The sequence below is a fragment of the Fringilla coelebs genome, assembly GCF_963513975.1.
Source record: "Fringilla coelebs genome assembly, chromosome: 2".
Lineage (NCBI taxonomy): Eukaryota > Metazoa > Chordata > Aves > Passeriformes > Fringillidae > Fringilla > Fringilla coelebs.
In genome coordinates, this window is record NC_140029.1 from 102,121,575 (window position 1) to 102,141,565 (window position 19,991).

The 19,991-nt window shown below is 42.1% G+C and overlaps 1 protein-coding gene across 3 annotated transcripts in view; it reads right to left on the minus strand.

Moving 5' to 3' along the window:
• The window catches only part of UVRAG (UV radiation resistance associated), a 94,145-nt gene extending 77,243 nt beyond the window's left edge, over positions 1 to 16,902 (minus strand). For 2 of the 3 annotated variants that reach the window (XM_084226457.1, XM_084226456.1), the window contains exons 1-3: positions 16,727 to 16,902; positions 2,265 to 2,382; positions 815 to 849 (exon numbers count right to left, since the gene is read on the minus strand). In XM_084226457.1, the coding sequence (XP_084082583.1) occupies positions 815 to 849; positions 2,265 to 2,382; positions 16,727 to 16,807 (234 nt within the window). In that variant the 5' untranslated portion in view covers positions 16,808 to 16,902. Of the gene's footprint in view, positions 1 to 814; positions 850 to 2,264; positions 2,383 to 8,822; positions 8,927 to 16,726 lie in introns of those variants that run through there. The other variant, XM_084226458.1, reaches the window with a different exon arrangement.
• Positions 16,903 to 19,991: the final 3,089 nt, after the last annotated feature.

Here is a 19,991-nt window from a genome sequence, read left to right on the forward strand (position 1 = left end):
TGCATTAATCAAGTCCTCCTAACAAGAAGGAATATTTCATAGCTATTCAGGCACAGGAGTATCAGGTCATTCAAATACCCATAGGTTATATACAGGACGTCCTCAAGACATCTTTTATTTAGATTTTTGTTATTCCTTCTCATATATCCTGTGGTTAGTTTCCCTTTTTGTTTTTCCTTTTCCTGATTTAGAATAGACAGAATTAAAAATCCTAACAACTTAAGAGAGAAACTGGAGAAGTTAGCAGCCTTGAGTAAGCAGACAGCTCTTCCTTCATTCAGGAGGGTTTCAAAGCATTTACCCAGGGTGCTATAAATAGAGCAGCTCTGCCTTATTAATGCAGGCATTAAAAAGTCTTCAGCAGGTTTTCAAACTCCCTTAGCCAACATTTGCAACATCCTACTCCTATCCTATTAATCACCCTTCCTCATTTGTAATAAACTCTTCAGTTCTGGCCCTTTCATTAATTGAAAATGAAAAATTTAGAAAATCTAACAGGTTTTCAAACTTCAGTTTCTTACAGCTATTAGCTCTTCAAAGAATACATGTACATATATGGCAGGTACACATTCCTTGCTGTTTTCCTACACAACATGAAGATGTTAATAGAAACCAGCATTTCTACTACTCAGCAGCTCCCTATTCTAACCCTCATGAAAAGAATCTGAAAAGGAGGAGAAGAACACAATGCTCCTAATAGAACCAAACAGTGGAAAGACACATTAAACAGTTATGGTATTCAGCAGAGAAATCAGTATACTGCACTAAATACACAATTTTAAAAACAAAGTTTTTCCACATTAAAGTAACTTACCAGAGAATTCTTGATCACCTCACTCTTATAAAATTCTGAAGAAAAATAAGTAAAAAAGCACCTTTAGATTAACTTAAACACTAATACAAATCTTAGTATTTGAAACAGAAAAAACCAAAATAAGTAACAATCAAGAAAGACAAATGTTAGTGGGTCCAGTTTATTAGTAACCAATTCATAAGACAGACTTCGAAATGTAGTCATAGTTTTGACTAAAATTACTCCTTCACACTTACTTATTACAAGTCATTATTTAAATTTAGTATTTCATCTTTATACCCATGATAATCCTCAAGTTTTACAAGGCTTTGATTTCTGAGGAAAGAATGTGGCACAATAGTTAACAGAATTTGGATGACATTTGCAAAAATGACTGGTTTGCCACACAACCTCTTCCTGGAACACAGCAGCTTGGATAAATGAATTACAGCACTTTCCTGCAGAGCAATGGTGACCCTTCCAGGTGCTCAGAGAGGAAGCTGCCAAGTTACCTGACAAAGGTGCCAACAACCCTATATTTAAATGGGAATAAGCAACTGCTGGCACATGAACCTTGGCTTTCCCAGTCAAACCAAGAGCTTAAAACACTTTAGACAGCTCTAGATATTTTGTAGAATATCCCAGCCCAGGGGAGACCAGGGATAAAGCTTTGATGAAGTGCAGAAGAGTCCCTAACACCAACCACTGAAAAACAGTCATCAGTGACAGGTTTAACCAACCACCACAACTAAGTCCAGGCAGCAAGCTCAAGTTTTGTATTCTTATCCTTCTAAAACACCAACCTTGCTAAAAAAAGCAAGGCAAGATGCCAGATGCGTCGCTGTGCCAGATGAAAATAAAAATTAAGAAAAAATCAAAATTCATCTCCAATCACACCAAAAGGAGCATGAAAATGGATTTCAATAACATCTCTCCACAATGAACTATATACTGTAATAGGAAAGAAGAGCAAGAAAAAGAGGAGATCTAATGTTCAAACACAGTTATCTAAACTAGAACAGGCGCCTGGATGCTTCATGTCATTGGCTGACAATTCTATTTTTTGAAAACTTTGATAACAGTATGTGCTGATGTATGCTCTGTAAAACAACTGGTATGCACAGAGTGGGACACTCTTTCCCACAAAAGGCAACCAAAGTTCCAAAAGCTTTAACTTCTACGTGCCCTACGAAATTCCCAATTTATTACATCATCACTCAGGGAAGAGCAATGACAAAAATAAGCTAATTTAAAAGACTACAAAACCTGTCATCTGTTTTGCCTCCTTAGATGCTAACACTGAAAGCTTTCATGAAATTGAGGAAACTAAAGCTCAGTGTTAGCAAAGGTGATACAACTAATGGCAGAAATTTGTCAAGACATAAAAGAAAAAAAAAAGGAAGAAAGAGAATTCATATCATAAGAATTCAAAGATTAACTAGCAAAAGGGTAGATAGCAAGCCTGGATTACCTTTGTATATCTTGGTGTTATCACACAAGTGAAGAGTGAAGTACGTATCCAAGAGGCGATGACCATTCTTGTTAATAATGTTACGTGCAGCAATATTCCGAAGATGACGGAGACGGCGCTAAAAACAAGAAAAAAAATTGCAATAATTTTCTTAGATTGATAATTAACCCTTTCTCTTTTTTCAAAGCATTTTAATGATTCCCAAAGCAGTATTGTAAAAACAAAAAAAATCCCACCAAACACTCAATTTTCTATGTCTGACAGCAAGTGTAAACAGCAAAGCCAAAGGACAAGCAACAAGCATCTACTAGCTTGGATTAAGCAACACTGATATTCAAGAGAAGCTATTCTTATTCATGTCCTGTATGTCATTTTTATCCCACATGACTATATCACCCCTATTCTTTGAGCAGTTCCAAGCAATGTGACACTATCAGCTTCAAACACAGCAGCAGCATCACCCAGATGTTTTACATCATTGCACTGGAAACACTTCCCAGCCAAAGCTATTTTGAAGAAGCATTAATGGACAAATAGCTCAAACAAATCACCACCTAATCCAGAGCCATAAGAAACTGGCTGAACAAAGCTTCCTGATTTCATGGTAATCCTGGAAACTGCTCTAACAACATTAAATAAAAGTAAAATACATCAGGAAGACATACCAAGATTTTCAGGGAAAATTAAGGGCACAGTGAAATTTGAGAGTTTCACTGTAAGTTACCATCTGCTGTGATGAGAGAGAGTCCTTTTCCCTTGGAATGAATAGAGCAGGATATGTCACTAAAATATTTAGTTTAAGTGATTTTATCCAATTCCAACATTATCTTGGTTTACTACAATACTGAACCTTGAATGAAAATCATCAGATCAAATCAATCTCTCTCTCCCACCTCTCTGTGCCCAACAGCTTTAATAGCTGTGGCTAAGGTCTTAGCTTCAAGGCACATCACACCCTTAATCTTTGACAAATATTTTACATTATTAACATCTTATAAAATTTACCTAGTTAACAAAGCAATTTTGCAGGACTGTCACACTTAAATCATTGCTTAGCTGTTGTTTCCATTTTAACTTCGAAGACCCATGCTTCAAACAGCCTCCCATGAATGCAGCACTCAGTGAACTGCCAACTCAAACACAAAGTTCTCACCAAATCCTTCAGTGTCATATTTTCCCAACCTCTCAACTCACCAGCGTCTCACCCACTACCATGGGGACATTGACAAATGGCTCCACATACTTTGTGGATCACCACAAAACACCAACAAGCCTCAAAAAACTCTTTAGTGCATACTTTTACCTCAGAGTTCATCTTACACCATTTTTTCCCAAAAGCATCTTTATTTGTAAGGCTGAATCCACCTTAAAAGCTGATTGACCAAAAGCACATTTTAAAAACTTTTGAAACTAAAAGACAATTTTCCTGTTTGTTGCTTGCCTTAAAAGGCCTTTAACAAGAGTTGAAAGGCCATAATCCGTTTTAGAATCATAGTATGACACTTTATATCACTTAAGACCATATATTAGTTTTCCTTTATGGAAAGGTATGAGGAATATTCAATTTTGTTTGACAGCCTAAAAATCACTGATGGAGTCATTCCATTCAAACTCTGTTTAGGACTTAAGACTGTAAACACAGCCTGAGATAGGATGCCCTGGTACCTCTAGAATATACAAAAACTACAAAATTAAAACAAAAAAACCCAACTGACAAAAAATGTTCTGTGAGACTACATGGTCTTATTTTCTTAGAAAATGGTATTTAAAATGTTAACAAATATTATGCCTCACTTAAAAGAAGCTACATAGACCTTTAACATTTTTTCACATCTAACCTCAAAGCTGGGTAGCTTCGCTGGCTGTTTTTATATGAAACTGAAACACTCTTTAAGAAACGGCTTTGCATATGAACTTTGCTACCTAGAAAAATGATTTAAGAATTTTAAGCGCCATCTCTCTTTTAATTAACATCAGTAGCAGAGAAATCAATCAACTACCATGCTCATTCCCTTCATTTTTGGTATCTTTTTTTTATCTTTCATCCCTTATAAAGAACAGCCCACACTGTACTCTAAGACAGCAATTTTCTCCAGGTCTCTTTAGGATTGCAAGCTAATTTGTGTGCTTGCTTTAAATAACATGTTTCATTGATTAGATCTCAAGCAAAGTCAAACAAGTTTCTTACCATTCACAGTAGACAATGAGGTCTACGAGGTTTGTAAAAAAAATTAAAAATAAAAAAATAATTAAAAAAAAGCGGTCGAGTATCCTAACCTACACCTCCACCTCTGAACAAGATGTGAGTCCTTATGTCCATGATTTATGACTTCCTTGCACCCTTCAGCATCTGGGGGTTAAAGTCTCACTTCTCCTAAATCTTTCAGAAGGGGATCGTTTATTTGGGGCTATGAGACCACAGCACAGTTAAGAACTCAATGTGCAACAGGTAATGAACGTCTATTTGAATCTGCAGCTTAGCCAGAACTCCCCTCCTATCCATTTAGCAAAGTCATGATGACAGAGAGACTTGAATCCTGATAATAAATCTTCCCATTCACCCACTATGTTCACTGATATTATACTGAATTATTCAAATTTCCTCAGAACGCTACACAGGCAACATTCAGAGTCAATTAACCTCTCCTAATCAAAGATAATTAGCTTAAACCAGGAGACTATCAGGTACAAAGACATACCCAAAGACAACTGAAAGAGGTTCTAGAATTCCTCATCAAGGGCTTTTGTTTTGTGACAAAGTAAATATTATTTTCAGGGAAGTTTTAAATATCTAGTGTTACCTCCTATGCATTTCATGTAATTTTGCGCTGGAGACATTGGAATACACAAAACAAAAACCCCACTGTGTTGCAGCTCAGCTAGCACCAGCATCAGCCAAACACTGCCAACCCCCAGCACTGCATCACCCTTTCTTACTCGTTACACCATAAATAAGCACTTGTGCAGCTGCTCACAGAATCATATCTGGGAACCAATGTGGATGGAAACTAACCACCTCTCCCTTTTCCTGGGTTAGTTTCACCAATTCACTTCCTCAATATGGCTGGACCACATGGCTGGACAAACAGCTGAGCAGACCAAGGAGGGGACAACGCAGCAGCAAGAGGCTGAAGGCAGAGAATGGCTGGAATGAAACCACCAGCTTGAAGTGTATGTGGAGCAACAGAGCCTGGCACTGCCACGAACCAAGGGGAAGGCAGTTCACAATGAGGTACCAGAGCATTTCAAACTGCAAAGGCAACTCTTTTTAGAGAATAAACCAGTACACTCTATGTTGAATGCAGCAGCTGCAGATAATACACAATTCTTTCATTTGCTCCTTCTTCTAGGTGAAGTGCTAAAAAAGGTCCCTTTTTTTAAGTGACAAGTTTTAGCTGTTTTGCTCTTTTTGTAAAAGTGTCAAGAAATCTTCATCATGAGGGAAGATTCCCCCAGGATAAGATGCTCTGCAGCCAGAACAGTCATTCTAAAAAGCCCACCTTAAAATTCAAAACACAAGGGCTAATAAACAATCTAAGCGCCTTGGCAGCCTCATGAATCGCTTAACTTCAAAAAGGCCTGTGTGAGTGCAAGATGATAGTGCAGGACCTGTTTTCATTTTAAAAAACAAGAGTAACATATGCAATGAGTATAGCTAATTTTCACTGCTATCTCCTCAAAGAGTTTACAGGTTACCAGCAGTACAGGACTGAAGACCTCAGAGAGGCATCTACAGCAAGTATCTTAGTGAGATGTCCTACAGCAAAAAGTTATTTTTGCAGAATTAATACCATGGAAAAGGTTGTTTAACCTTTCCAAGAGCTCTCAATTCAGCACATGAAGCCTTAACAGGGGCATATCTGGATCAGTGCTTAGCACAGTAGTACAGCAGGTCTAACAGGTCATTCTCAGGGGGTTGTGACACAAGTTATTTTGGTTACAATTGTCCTAGACCTTTGCAATTCCCAAGAAAGCCCACGGAGCAGTGAAATTACATTACATGCCTGGTTATCCTTTGCTTTAGTTGCCATTCTAAGTTGCATTTGATTAAAAGCAACTGCTATACAGCAACTACATGTTGATTCACATGAATGAAATTAGTACTTCCTTCTATGTTGAAGATAAATGACTACAAACCAGGAGAAGAGATACACTTATTTTCTATTAGGAGAAATCCTGAGTAGCTTGTGTTTCAAAAACACTGCTGCATGTAAAGATAGCACATGTCATAAGCAGACAGCTATCCCAAAGATAGAAAGTCTGATCAGGAAAACTGTAGGAGAGATCTGCAGAGCAGAACTCACCATCAGGTTTCATCCCTCATGCCTGCAGAGGCAGAAAAGCACCTTCCCAGAATACTACAACAGCATCTTTACAGAGCTGCTGTGGGGTGCAGCAATACCATACCCGCTCAGCGATTGCCAGCTTCACTCAAAACAAATCAGACTGCTCCACAATCAAGTATTTTCACCACCAGCCTTGTAAGATGGCTTTTTCATCAGATGATTCTAGACAGTCAGCCACATCTTTTGAGGTCTAAAGGACAAATGCTTTAGTTCCCTCAACACTAAGATACCATCATCTTTCACTACCTCTGCCTAGAATGACACCTTCAGCATGTTCCCATCCTCCGCAATGTGTTTTGTTCAGGCTTATGGTAAGGATCAAAAAATTAAACCAAGGTAAAGCTGTCAAAACCAAAAGTTAGTAAGGGTAACTAACTGGGTAAGTAAGGGTAACATCTGGCTAAATTCCTCCAATTCAGCTCCCTACAGCTACACAGATGTGCCCACCACAGAAGAGGACAGAGGAGGCAGACTTCAACACTGAAGTTTCTTTACAGCTTAAGCTTATCCAGATGCCACTCTTTGCTTTCCTCCAGGCCTGAGAAACAGAAGTGATAAAGCTATTCACTGTTTTTTGTCTAATAATCTGGTATCATTAATAAAAATCACTGTAGAGATGACACAGCAGGGAGGTAAGAAAAGGGAGTACGTCAAATGAGAGAGAAGTGCACTGCTGTTAACACAAGGTCTGGACTGCTCACGGCAGGAGAACAGGACTACCTACAACAGCCTCAAGTATTCATGGAATTTCAGAATTATTTGTTCAAGGTCATAATAATGGGTAGCAAAAGCAAGCATGGAGAATTCTGATTCCTCTTCCATCTTAACCACTTCATTATTTGCTTACAAGAATCTGATGACCCTCAGAAAAAAAATAATAATGTCAGTATATCCAGGCTGGATGAGAACACAGCCAAACACCATTTTTATTTCTGGTACTCAGCCATCACACTGACTCCAGCTCTGGCTCCAAGTATCAATTGTGAAGCTCAGGTCACTAATCCGGGCAACAGAAAAGCTCATTCTGATCACATGGAGCCTATCATGCTGTCGGCAGCTGAGATGATCTAATGGCTCACAGCTGGGAAAAGGGGGAGGTCTGTCTTCTCCTTGTCCCACATCTGCCTTCTCCCAGTAGCACTGGTCTTCCCTCTTTAGCACTGGCTCTTTTAGCAACACTGTTCATTAATTCTACTCTCAGCAGTCCCTTTGACATGTTAAATAAACTTGCAAAGGTGTCAAGGGAGTACCTGAACTTAGGCAAGGCAGATAGTTTGGTTTCTTCCAGCAAGAACCGTCCAAGATGCCATCAAACAGCCCCCTCTGTGAATGGAGGGTTTGCCTGAAAACTTCCAGATGTTACTAAGTGACAGTGGGCTCACTACACCCATGGCCATAAGCAAGTTTCAGAAATTCCATCAGGCAGATTTTTAAAGAATTTTATAAATAGAAATACATTTTCCAAAATGAAGCTTAAATTCAATTGAGCAGGGAGAAAGTTTTATGCATCAGTGAATTTGAAAAAGGCACCACTCATCCCATTACTGATGACCTTCCATACAACCCATGTAACCAGAAACTTACTTTTGCCTGAAATGTAAATACAATGGTAAAACCAGTATTAAGAAGGCTGGGAAATCATATTCTACAAGCAAAGTAGAAGTTTACGTAAATTACTTAGCCCAAAATCACCAAAACTATATCACCACTCAGGGCTCTCTCAGAGGCCTGATAAGCTGAAAAGCAATTATCGGATTTCCAGAACAAAGAACTTTCAACACTGGCTAAAATTTCAGCACCAGGTCTACATCCATAGCCTTTAATGGAGTACCCTACTTATCAAACAGTTTTTAATCAAGACACACCAAGACACTCTTGCTCTCTGGGCACCATCTCTGTTTTCAGACTGGTGCCTTCCTCACAATTCTATCAAGGAAGTAAATTCCCTGAACTCTTTTCAGATCAGGATCAGCTCTGACCTCTGTATGACATGGTACACACATTCTGCTTTTACCTGGCTTTCACATGAATTTCATAGCTTGGTTCCTTGCTCTATGACCCACAGAAGCTCTAGAAGAATTTTAACAAAATCCTTCCAACTATTTTAGCATTAAAGCAGAAGGCAAAGATTAGTTCACAAAACAAACGTTACTACAACAAATCCACTGTTTTTGAACTGAATGGACCTGAGCTTGCAATGTCAGCTACTTACATGTCTGGATATTTGTCAGAATTAAGTCATATTAAAACAGAGGGCTCTGTGTGCTTTGTAGCTCATAGCAGACAGGTTGAGCTGGGTCTTTTTCTTAAAAAGCATAAAACCTCCAGCCCTAAAACAAAAAAAAGTTACCAAAATTTGATCTATATTAGTCAACGTGAGCATTATTTATTATCACAACACTGCTCTACACCTCTGTATTGCACCTTCCAACTTCCCCAGATTTTCACTATTTGCTTTTACCTCTCCATGCCAGTTTGAATATCCAAGAAGCAATCACATGATCCAATCTCTTGGAAGTCAAAGGGTAGACAAAAATTCATACTTAATTTTAAGTAAGTTTTCAAGCTGCCTCATTTTTCAATTTAATACCTTTTTTTTTTTTTAAGTGGAGCATATCTCACAGACGGTTTGGGTCACCTCTGCAGCAAAACATAAAGCATAATAACCCAAAATGTACACGGGAATTTAAGCCCTTACTCAGATGTATGGTTACTTAAAACCACAGGAAAGGTAAGAAAATGCTCGCACTCTAATTTACACACTTGCTAGGAAGATTTATGGGGTCTGCAATTTAACAGTTTTCCACAGTTTAGAGTCAAGAGACTCAAATGGGCTTTCTGATGCAAAGCAGAAGCATTTGATATACAATTTTTGTGGGACACACCATAAGGAATTTTAAGGAATTCTATTTTAATGTCTTCCAGTACACACTTGAAGACAGCAAGGCCCTCAAAGCTACATAGCCATAATTAGTTCATATAAAGCCATAATTAGTTAAATAAATCACGTGTAGTTCTCCTTATGACTGCACCTCCTTCCTATCTCCATTTCCCCATGTCAAGTGATCAACAGGCATCCAGGAACTCCTTTCCCTTTTTAAAATTAAGCTACTTTCTTGCAAGTGCCTTTAAGAAAATGATTTCTACTAGGAATCAGAACTGAGGACAACACCGGTTTGAAGATGCATTGTAGGAACACAACTACACTTTTTTTCCGGTGAAGGTGCAACACACTCATACATCACATACCTCACATTCCCAACGATCTTATGCAAGGAACCAGATAGACTGAACCTGTGCAGGATGATTTACCCAGACTAAATGACCACAAGAAAAGTCAAAGCCTAAATGACCACAAGAAAAATCAAAGCTATTTCATCAACATGGGCTCAAAGTTTTCTAAGATGCACAATTGTGAATTTTAGTTTACAGATCCTTAAATCAAAGTGCCTCCTTTCCTTTACACTTCTGGGCATCTGAAAGGCTTTTCAAAGTTTTCCTTAAGAAGGAAAAGAGCTATGCAGATTCATGCGAACACATCAAGGGTCAATACAGGTTTCTAATCATCCATACTACTCCTGTTTCCGTACTGCACTGAGAGCTTCAGCAGGAACAGTCAGCAAATGGAAGATGTTCAAAAGACATCAAGTCTGCCCTAATTCACACAAGGAGAAAGTGAAACAGGAAGAATAAGGAATGTCTCAATACTTAACATAGTCCATGCAGAAGTATAATTATTTTCCAGCTACCTGAATGCTAAACAGCCCTTTGCAAGGTCAGTATGGAGTTAAAGAATGCAACATCTGAGGTCAGTGTGAGATCTAACAAAATATGTTAATCTATGGCATTATCTGCTCCTTTAATACTAACTAACTAGTCACACCAGAAAATAATTAAAACAGATGACTATACTGTAACTGAAAAAACTTAAGACTATATATTACTCTTGAAAGACAGCTGTGTTCTCTGGTCTGTTCTTCTCTGCACCCCCTCCTACTAGCTAAACCTCTAAACTACTTCCTCACTAAGTAATTGCATCTACACGGAGGAGCAACTCAGAACTCAATTTCTACCCCCATGAAATGATGTAAACAGCTGGTAACTGTTCAGCTGTTTACAGAAAGAAATCTTCTCTTTGTATCCGATAATCACATATAGAAAATCTACACCACTTACTTTAGAGTCCAAAATGAATGAAAGAACTAAGACTAAAACTGATGTAAACTGATGTAAGCTCATGATGTCCACACAACTCACTAATCTTCTGCCTTTTTTTTTTTTTTTTTTTTTTTTGCTAATTTCTGCAGAAAGATTGTAAAAGCCTGTTATTTAAAACATATTGTAGGGGCAGGTACAGAAAACACATTCACTCTTGGGACACAAACAGGATAGCTGTTTAGGTGTGGCAAAACAAGACTCAATACACAGAATTAATTTAAACATAATGTTATGAGGAAGGACTCAAAAGCCAAATCATGTGCCTATGGAGGGTCTTGGGCAAATAAAGTTCTTTCTGGGTGTTGTTTCAACAGCTGTATTTGGTTATGGTCACTATAATATCAAGACCCACAGATCCAGCAAGCTGGCAAACACCACAGCTCCAAAGAGAAAGAACTGTCAGCACACCCTAAAAAATTGCTCTAAACTATGGCTAAGAAAATGTTAGTGGGCAAATATTGCCTGCTGGCCAGATAAAGCTCTTCTTGCTAGGTGTTTACATAAGATGCAAATAATAGGAAACTAGACAGTCTTTCCATCTTTAACCAAAACCTTTTAGAAGAGGTAGCTAGAAATATCTTTCCTTATTGATGCTTTTCTCTGAGTTTGTCTAAGTAAGCATTTAGTCTCAAGATGAAAGACTGAAACTGCAGCTGCTTCTTTGACACACCATGGGAACTAACCCACCAGACAGAAAAGAACATCAGGGTGCAAGTCCCATCTCATTAATAACACACTGCAGCAGTTGAGAGAAGTCTCTTAAGCCTCTTAACATGACCTTGGAGAAGGGAGCATTAGTCCACATTTGCTGTGGGAATAACCAGAGAATATTAAGATGATACTCAGAAGGAAGCACCCAAAAAGTAAACAGGGCCTTACAGAAACAACAACAAAATCAAAACAATGACAATTTTGACCTTAAAGAAGCATTAAAGGTCACTCTGGGTTGCACAAGCAAACAGCCTATGATGATTAATAACCTGAAGCATATTAATGCTTATCTTGTTGCTGGATGATAAATCAAGAGCAAATAAGTCAGTTTCCCTTCATAAATGAGACTTCAGTCTTCAGCTAGCAAGCTGCTCAATTAAGAACATTCCATAACCCACCACAAACATCCCAAATAAAGCATGACAACTGATTTAGTACAGCTTTTGGACATAACAGTCTAACTTATCAACGGATCATTTGGTCTGCAAAACACTCCTGCATCCCTTACAGAAAGTACACTGCAGACAGCAAAATTCCAGCCCCAGCATAACAGCCAGTCTTTTGGGCTCAAATTACAATTTTCCAGTAACTTTAACAACTACTCCTCCTAATTTATCTCTAACAAACACTAAACATTGATACAGATGGGTATGGATACAACTGAGTAAGATCAGCAGGTCACAACTCACACTGTGGTCTTTCACTGGAGCAGCACTTCCCTCCCACTCAGCATTTGACTGTGTGTCAAAGAGAACTGAAAGCAATATTCCAATACAAATTTTCCATCCATTATTCTGATTGCCCCCCTCCCCCCATATTTTGTAGGCAAGGGGAAGTAAAATATTTAAGAATCAGTCTTTTTTCCCAGATAACTCAGGAGAATATATAACAAGAGTAATAGAAAACTAATGTTTAAAAAGATACTATTTTCTCATTGTTTAAAGTCTCACTCACGTACAGCCTGGGCCCATACAGTAACTTTCTTCATTTTTCCTACACAAGACCCTTCAAACACATTTGCCAGCACACTTTGAAACATCCCTTTTTGCCATGTTGCCCAAAACTTTATGTACGAGTGATGCACATCTTTAAAGAAAGAAACCCAAGTTGAATGTGGAACTGAACCTGGCAGGGGATGCAAAAGAAGGGCTTCTCCACGTATGCTACCCAGAAAAAGAAAGCCAAAGAAGGTGTTACCTCCTGATAAATAATGCTGGAAGACTGGTAACAACTGGTGAGAAGGGTGAGGTACTCAACAATTCCTTTGCCTCAGTCTTCAATGACAACCTCTCTTCTAGCACATCCTGAATGGATGGACAGCAGGATGGGGACTGGGGGAACAAAGCCCCTCACACTCTAAGACTGGGTTCATGCCCACCTGAGGAACTTGAATGTGCACAAGTCTATGGGACCTGATGAGAGGCATCACAGAGTCTTGACGGTAGTGGCTGATTAAGTTGCCAAGCCACTCTCCATGATGTTGGAAGTGATATTGGAAGTCGGGTGAAGTGCCAGGTGATTGGAAAAGGGGAAGCATAGCCCCCATCTTGAAAAAGGCCAGAAAGGAAGGACCCTGGGAGCTACCACCCTGTCAGCCTCACCTGTGTGCCTGGGAAGATCACAGAACAGATCCTCTGAGATGCTGTGCTAAGGCACATGGAAGACAGGGAGGTGATCTGACAGCCAGCATGGTCTCACCAAAGCAAAGTCCTGCCTGACCAACCGAATGGCCTTCTATGATGAGGTGGCTGCATCAGTGGACAAGGGAAGAGTTACATTTATCTGGAATTCCGTAAAGCCTTTGACACGATCCCCCCAAAATATCCTTCTCTCCAAACTGGAGAGATGGATTTGATGAGTGGACTGTTAGATGGATAAGGAGTTGGTTAGACGGTCAAATCCTGAGGGGTAGAGATGCTGGTGTGGAAGCCAAAGGAGCCATCTATGATGAGCACTGCTCTTGGACTCGTACAAGTGCATAAAACTCCAACTGGACCTTCAGGAATGCCAGCCTTAATGTTAATGGAGGCTACCGAGTGTCCTTGAGAAGTTTTACTAACTGGTTGCTCTGTTTTGCTCTACCCTGAAATACATTTCTGACACCTGTAGCTGAAACCTCATTGCTGCTCCTCTCCACAGAAACTTTCACTCTCTGTCAAGAGACGTTTGTGAACTGAAAGATACAGAAAATATCGGGTCACCTGGTCTGACACTATTCATGGCTGTGCACAATGGCACAACTTACCCCTTCCATCCTTACCACCACATCCATACTCAGCAGATACATCTCCCTCCCTCCCACACATACAGCCTCCCAGGGCACTGGTTCTGGAGTCCATGACTATGTGCTTCCTGTTACTAGACAGCCACACATGAAATCTGTTTTGGCCAGCAATTACCACAGTAGCACTCAACAGATCATTTGACTGTGGCATGACTGCCTCTGTACATTCAAGGCTGCATTTTTCTGTCCAATCCCTTCCACTGAGGACATATAAGAGTCTGAAAAGTTTGGGTCCCCCAACCCCTCCATTGCTTTGAACTGCTTATAATGACAGGATTGAACAGTTTATTTTCAGCATTCAGAAATCCTTAAGTTATTATGACACTCCCAATTTTCTTGTGACGAGCAACTGCAAAGAGATATTACTAAAGAATCTCTGCTCCTGAAGTACAAGTATTTCACATTTTCAGTTCTGTTGTGCTCACTTGTACAGCAAAAGAGAACAACATCCTGACACAATGACTAAGGATTCAAATGGGAATTTTATGCTTAATCAGATGCATTTCTTTACAGCCGTATCCTCTATTTCTCTTTCTTAAAATACAGAATACAACAGCAAAAAGTTTTTTTGCCCCAGCCATCCTGCCACACAAACAAGTTACAGGAGAGGTCAGTCAGTTTTGACATAAGTATCATCACAGCAGCAAAAGGTTTCAGACTTATCTTTCCTCCCTGCACAAGTGTCAGTAGCAGGAACGCTGTTTTCTAATCAATGTGAACGTTACTGCAACAATTAAAGCTAGACTAAATCTAAATTACACTGTCAGTACTTCTGCCCCTAAAAAGTCACTTCAGTCATTAAAAGCACTCACCTTGAATTCACAGTTGAGAATTTGTCTTTGGAGAGATTTATAGCCATTACTCAGACCATCCTGCTCTCAATTCTTACAATCACTATAACATCTTATACTCAAAAAATGTAGCTTTGGGTGTTCTAGAGAAAGCTGCCTACTGAAACAAATCACCAAGCTTATTTTGTGCTGGCACACAGCAAACAATTACATTGCCTTACATAGCATCACGTAGCTCGGGTCAGCCAGACTGTGGCATTACAGAGGTGGTACAATATGGAAGGAATGACTTATCTTTTTCATAATTCTGCAGTAAAATAGCTCGTATGCTGAGCCCCTTCAAGGTATCTTGCACTTCAGTACCAGACTTCTGAGCTCAGATGATACAAAGAAAGAGGGTGATTTGCTATCAGTGCGTTCAGCTGAGCCTCTCAATTTGATTCCAAGTAAACAGAGTACACAGATCCCTCAGCACATGGTCCTTGTGTTGGCAGAGCACACAGCAGAATACCTCAGTCTCTGTCACAGCCTTAAACTTGCTACAATGAACATACAAGCAGCATCCTCACTAAATATTTACTCAACTGCAACAGCCTATAATTGATGACTCAATTTCTGCTCCTAGGAACTCCTATAAAAGCTTCTGCTCCTAGAAAAAAAAGCCTGTGTTTTGGTCTCACTTTCACAAATGAAATCCAATGACTAATATCTCAGGCTTCTCCCTGCAGCATTCACTTGGTCCTTACACAAGCCTGAGAAAAAATAAAGCCAAAAATTCAGCAAGGAGAAGGCCGTACTTGATCTCATGGACAATCCATTGTTTCCTGTTCATACAGAGCACCATTCATGTTTATGTTTATTAACACAGAGCAGACCCACACTTCAGAGTAAGCCCTTGCTCGCAAATTAGGGTCAGGTGGCCAACAGACACCTCCACTTCCTTCCCTTTGCCCCCAAGTAGATGTCTTCTAGAACATGTTTAACAAAAGAGCAGTTATAGATCCACTTCAAGTTAACATCTGTTGATTTTTTTCTTTAGGTGTTCTTTGTATTCCTACCCGGTAACATGTAGCTCAAGTAAAACAGACTGTGTGTCTAACTCATAAAAACATCGACTGCACTGAGTCAATGAGCCAAAACAACATTCACATCTTTCACTATTTCTAAAGAAGAGCAAAATTTTGCTAATTATTCCTGCCTTCACCAGTCCTGCTCCAGCTCCTGTACAATCAAAGTGGCCACATGCAAGAGGGGAAAGGGCACAGAGTTGGTTTGATAGGGATTGCTCAATGCTCAGGCAGAACCTAGTCTTCCTCACTTAAAATTAATGCTTTCCAAAATGAAAACATGGGACAAATGCCCAGTAAGGCAAAAGCCAACTATCAGCAAACAAGAAAAACAGCGTTAGGTGAAGGAAGGATGCAACGGGGAAAGAACATTTCACCTCTTTTCAGAATATACCTCATGTTATATCCACACTTGCTCCCCACCCCACCAACAGGAGGAGGAGATGACACCCCAGCTGCTCCGGCCTCACGAGGTGCCCAAGTTTAACATCGATTTTCACGGTGTTATTCCTGCTGCAAGTCTCACCTTTAGTGTGCTCCAGATCCTTTGTAGGCACAGAAGTAGTTTTCTGGGAGAGGAAACAGCACCTGACTCCCCCAGTGGAGAGGCACAGACCCCTACCCCCACACTTCCTCTCGCCTTCCTACCAGCCTAAGAGAAAGGAGCTCAAACTGCCCCTTGCCTCAGGGACTCCCCTTCCACCAGCCTGGAGACTCTACCTCAGGTACCCCCAGACCTCGGGGAAGCCCCACTGACACCTCATGGAGCAGCTGTCCACCCCTTTAGCGCAGGGACCACCCCATTCACCCGAGGGAGCAAGCTCAGGAGCTGCTCTCACTTCAGGAAACATCTCCCTGGCACCCCAAAACAACCCACACCTCAGAGAGCACGCTCCTGTGGACACCTCAGGGCATCCCACGCCTAAAAGAGCAAATCCCCCTCACCTCAGAACACCCCACACTTCAGGGGACACCCCTGATTCCCCCCAGGACACTCTCCTCCGCCTCAGCCCCCTCCGAGCGCCGCCCCGAGGCCCCGCCGTACCTGCTGCGAAGGCAGCTCCACATGCAGGGCGCGGGCGGCGGAGCCGGGCGGCAAGGCGGCGGGACCGGCAGCCGAGGTCATCCTCACGTAGGGTCCCCGCTCCGCTCCCCCGAGGCCGCCGGGCGCGCAGGGGTTAATGGCGGCAGCAACGCCAAGCCGGCCGCCCGCTACGGAGCCATATTACCGCAGTGCCGGGGGGTGGGCGGGGCTCCGCCTCCCGCGCGCCCATTGGCCCGCCCGCCTCAGGGGCGGGACCCCACGCTCCTTCTCGAGTTGCGACTGGCTCAGTCTGACGCAAATCAACGTCCCGCTGCGCCGGCCCTGTCAAACCGCCGGAACGCGCGCCGGCGCCGATTAGAGCGCCCGCTTCCGGAAGGCGGGACGGCGCCCGATCGCGGGCCGCGATTGGAGGAGATGGAGTTTGATTGACAGCATGCCCTCCGTCACGTGTGCGGGAGCTGTTGTCATCACGTGGGGGGACGGAAAATAGTTCGGCGGAGGGGACGGAGGGGCGGTCGCCATGGCACCCTGAGGGGCGGTCAGCATGGCACCCTGAGGGGCGGTCAGCATGGCACTCTGAGGGGCGGCCGCCATGGCACCCTGAGGGGCTGCGGGGCCGGGCCCGCGCCGTGCAGCGGGAGTGCTGTCACCCTGAGCGCCCCCTCCCTCGCATGACTCCCACCTGCTCAACGCCATATCCAAAACAGGCCATCCTGCCCAGGGTCACATCCGTGTCATGTCAATATAAAAAAGACCTTAGGTAATTGCAGAGGATCTAAAGGAGGGCCATGAGGGCGGCAAAGGGTCTGGAGAGCCTTATGAGGAGCAACTGAGGTCACTTCTCTTGTTCAGCCTGGAGAAGAGAGTGATCAACAAGAGTAGGCTCATTGAGGCATTCAGTATCCTCAGGAGGAGAAGCAGAGGGACACGTACCAGTGTCTTAACTCTCGTGACCAGTGACAGGACCTGAAGGAATGGCCTGAAGCTGAGTTGGGAAAGGTTCGAGTTGGATATTAGAAAAAGGTTCTTCATCCAGAGGGTGGCTGAGCACTGGAATAGGCTCCCCAGGAAAGTGGGCACAGCATCAAATGTGACAGAGCTCAGGAAGCATTTGGACAATGCTCTCAGGCACATGGTGGGATTGTTGGGGTGTCCTACACAGGGCCAGGAACTGGAGTTGATGATCCTGATGAGTCTTTTCCAACACAGCTTATTCGATGATTCTGTGAACCTTCCCCACATCACATCCACTTGCCTCGCATCACACCAGCCTTCTCCATAGCCCATCCACCTGCCCCACGTCACCCCAACCTGCCTCACATCACCCCAACCTGCCCAACAACCACAGACCAACCTGCCCCTCATTGTGCCAACCAACCCAATATCAGACAAACCCTTCCCACAGCTCATGGACCCATCCCATTCCATGCCGAGCCATCCCACATCAGGCCAACTCGCCTCACATCATACCAGCCATGATGCCTACGCACACCAAAGCCCGATGCAACCATCCCCTCAGCACCTACCTCCATCCCATCCCATCCCATCCCATCCCATCCCATCCCATCCCATCCCATCCCATCCCATCCCATCCCATCCCATCCCACCCAAGCAACATCCATCCTGAGCAGAGGAGACCATGCCCACCTGGAACAGCACCATCCCCACGCAGGGTGCAGCTCTCGGAGCACCAGTCCTGTGCCTGTGCTCACCAGGGCCGTCCATCCCAAGAGCAGTGCAACACCTAGCGTAGGTGGTCGTACTCAAGATGCCCATCCCCATGGCACTGCCAGGGACCATCAGGGACTGAGCCAAAACACCTGTCCCTGCACTGCTGAGAGCACCAGTCCTGCCCTCCCTGCAGTGGCACTGGGAATGCCTGTCCCTAATGCATGCCACAGCACTGGAAATGCTTCTCTGAAAGGGTCGAGTGTGCTGTGCGGTGCTGGAAAACCCCGTCCTCTGCTCCTCCTCTCCTCCTGTCCTCCTGTCCTCAGCACCATGCATCTGCCACAGCATGGAGAGCATCCTGCTGGAAGCCCAGTGAGCCTTCATTCACCTGCAGCACTCCTTGGTTTGTAATATTCCATGCTCCAGTGAGGTGCTGTAACAGCATTGTCTTCAGCGCTTATCTAGGGTATTCAAAAGTTAACTTGTTAAAAAGAGGAACTAAAATTAAAACTGGAATGGAAAGTCAAGTTTTCTGGGGTTTGATGGCCATCCTTGTAGCATGAAATCATCTTCCATCCTGCTCTTTCCTTTGCAGCTGCTCACCATGGTCTGCTTTTCTCCAAAATGCTTCCTAGTTGAAATGGAGATGCTAAACTTTTCTTCTGGGTGATTCCCTGGTTTATCCCATAATAACACATCTATATGGACTTCTTTTCCCAAATTGTTTGATTCTACATGTAGACATCAAATAAATTCAATACCTAAAGCTTAAATTTTGGACATCATTGAGCCTGGTGTGTGTGAGTACAGGATGTTGCTATCTCTGATCAGGAAAATTAATTAAAAACATTGGCGTTTTTGGGAAGATCTTCTGGGAAAAAGCCTGTCTCCATTTTTTTTCCTTCTAATGAAAAAAACCCCTTCTATTTCAGTATTTTCTATAGCCAGTGTTCTATTTTCAAGCACCCAGACTCCTGAGGCATGCTGAGACCAGGAAGTTCAAACATAGTCATTTTGGACCTCTTGTATCAGTTTGATTCACCTCCTGGTTTCTGGTTCAGTACAAGACACTCCTTCCTGTTAAGCATTCCAACGTCACCTTGGACAACTGAAACTTGATTTTTTTGGATGAAGTCTGGGGGTTTTCTTTGCTCAAGGTGTGAAAAATGCATTCAGAATGACAAAATTATCTAAACATCAAGAAATTTTGAGAATGCTTTCTGCCTTTGAGACTCTCAATATGTTTTCTCCAGAGAGCCAAATTAATTCTAGCCTAGACTTAGATATAAAATCAAAGAAGATCACAGCTGTAAGCATAGTTTTTCCTGGGGTAAATCACTAAAAACAATTTATGGAAGCAGTGTGAAGATGCCACTGCTTGTTTGCCTAAAATATTAAAAACCCCATACATCCTTTAAAAAAAATAAGTTCATCCTCAGATGAAACATGCTGTTTCTGTGACTGATATTCCCCCACTTCTTCACCTTTTCCTTCTATAAAAAGTATGTTATCAACATTATTCTCATCCTAAATCCAAAACACAACCAGCTACTAAGGAGAAAATTAACTCTATCCCAGAGAACACTAGGACACT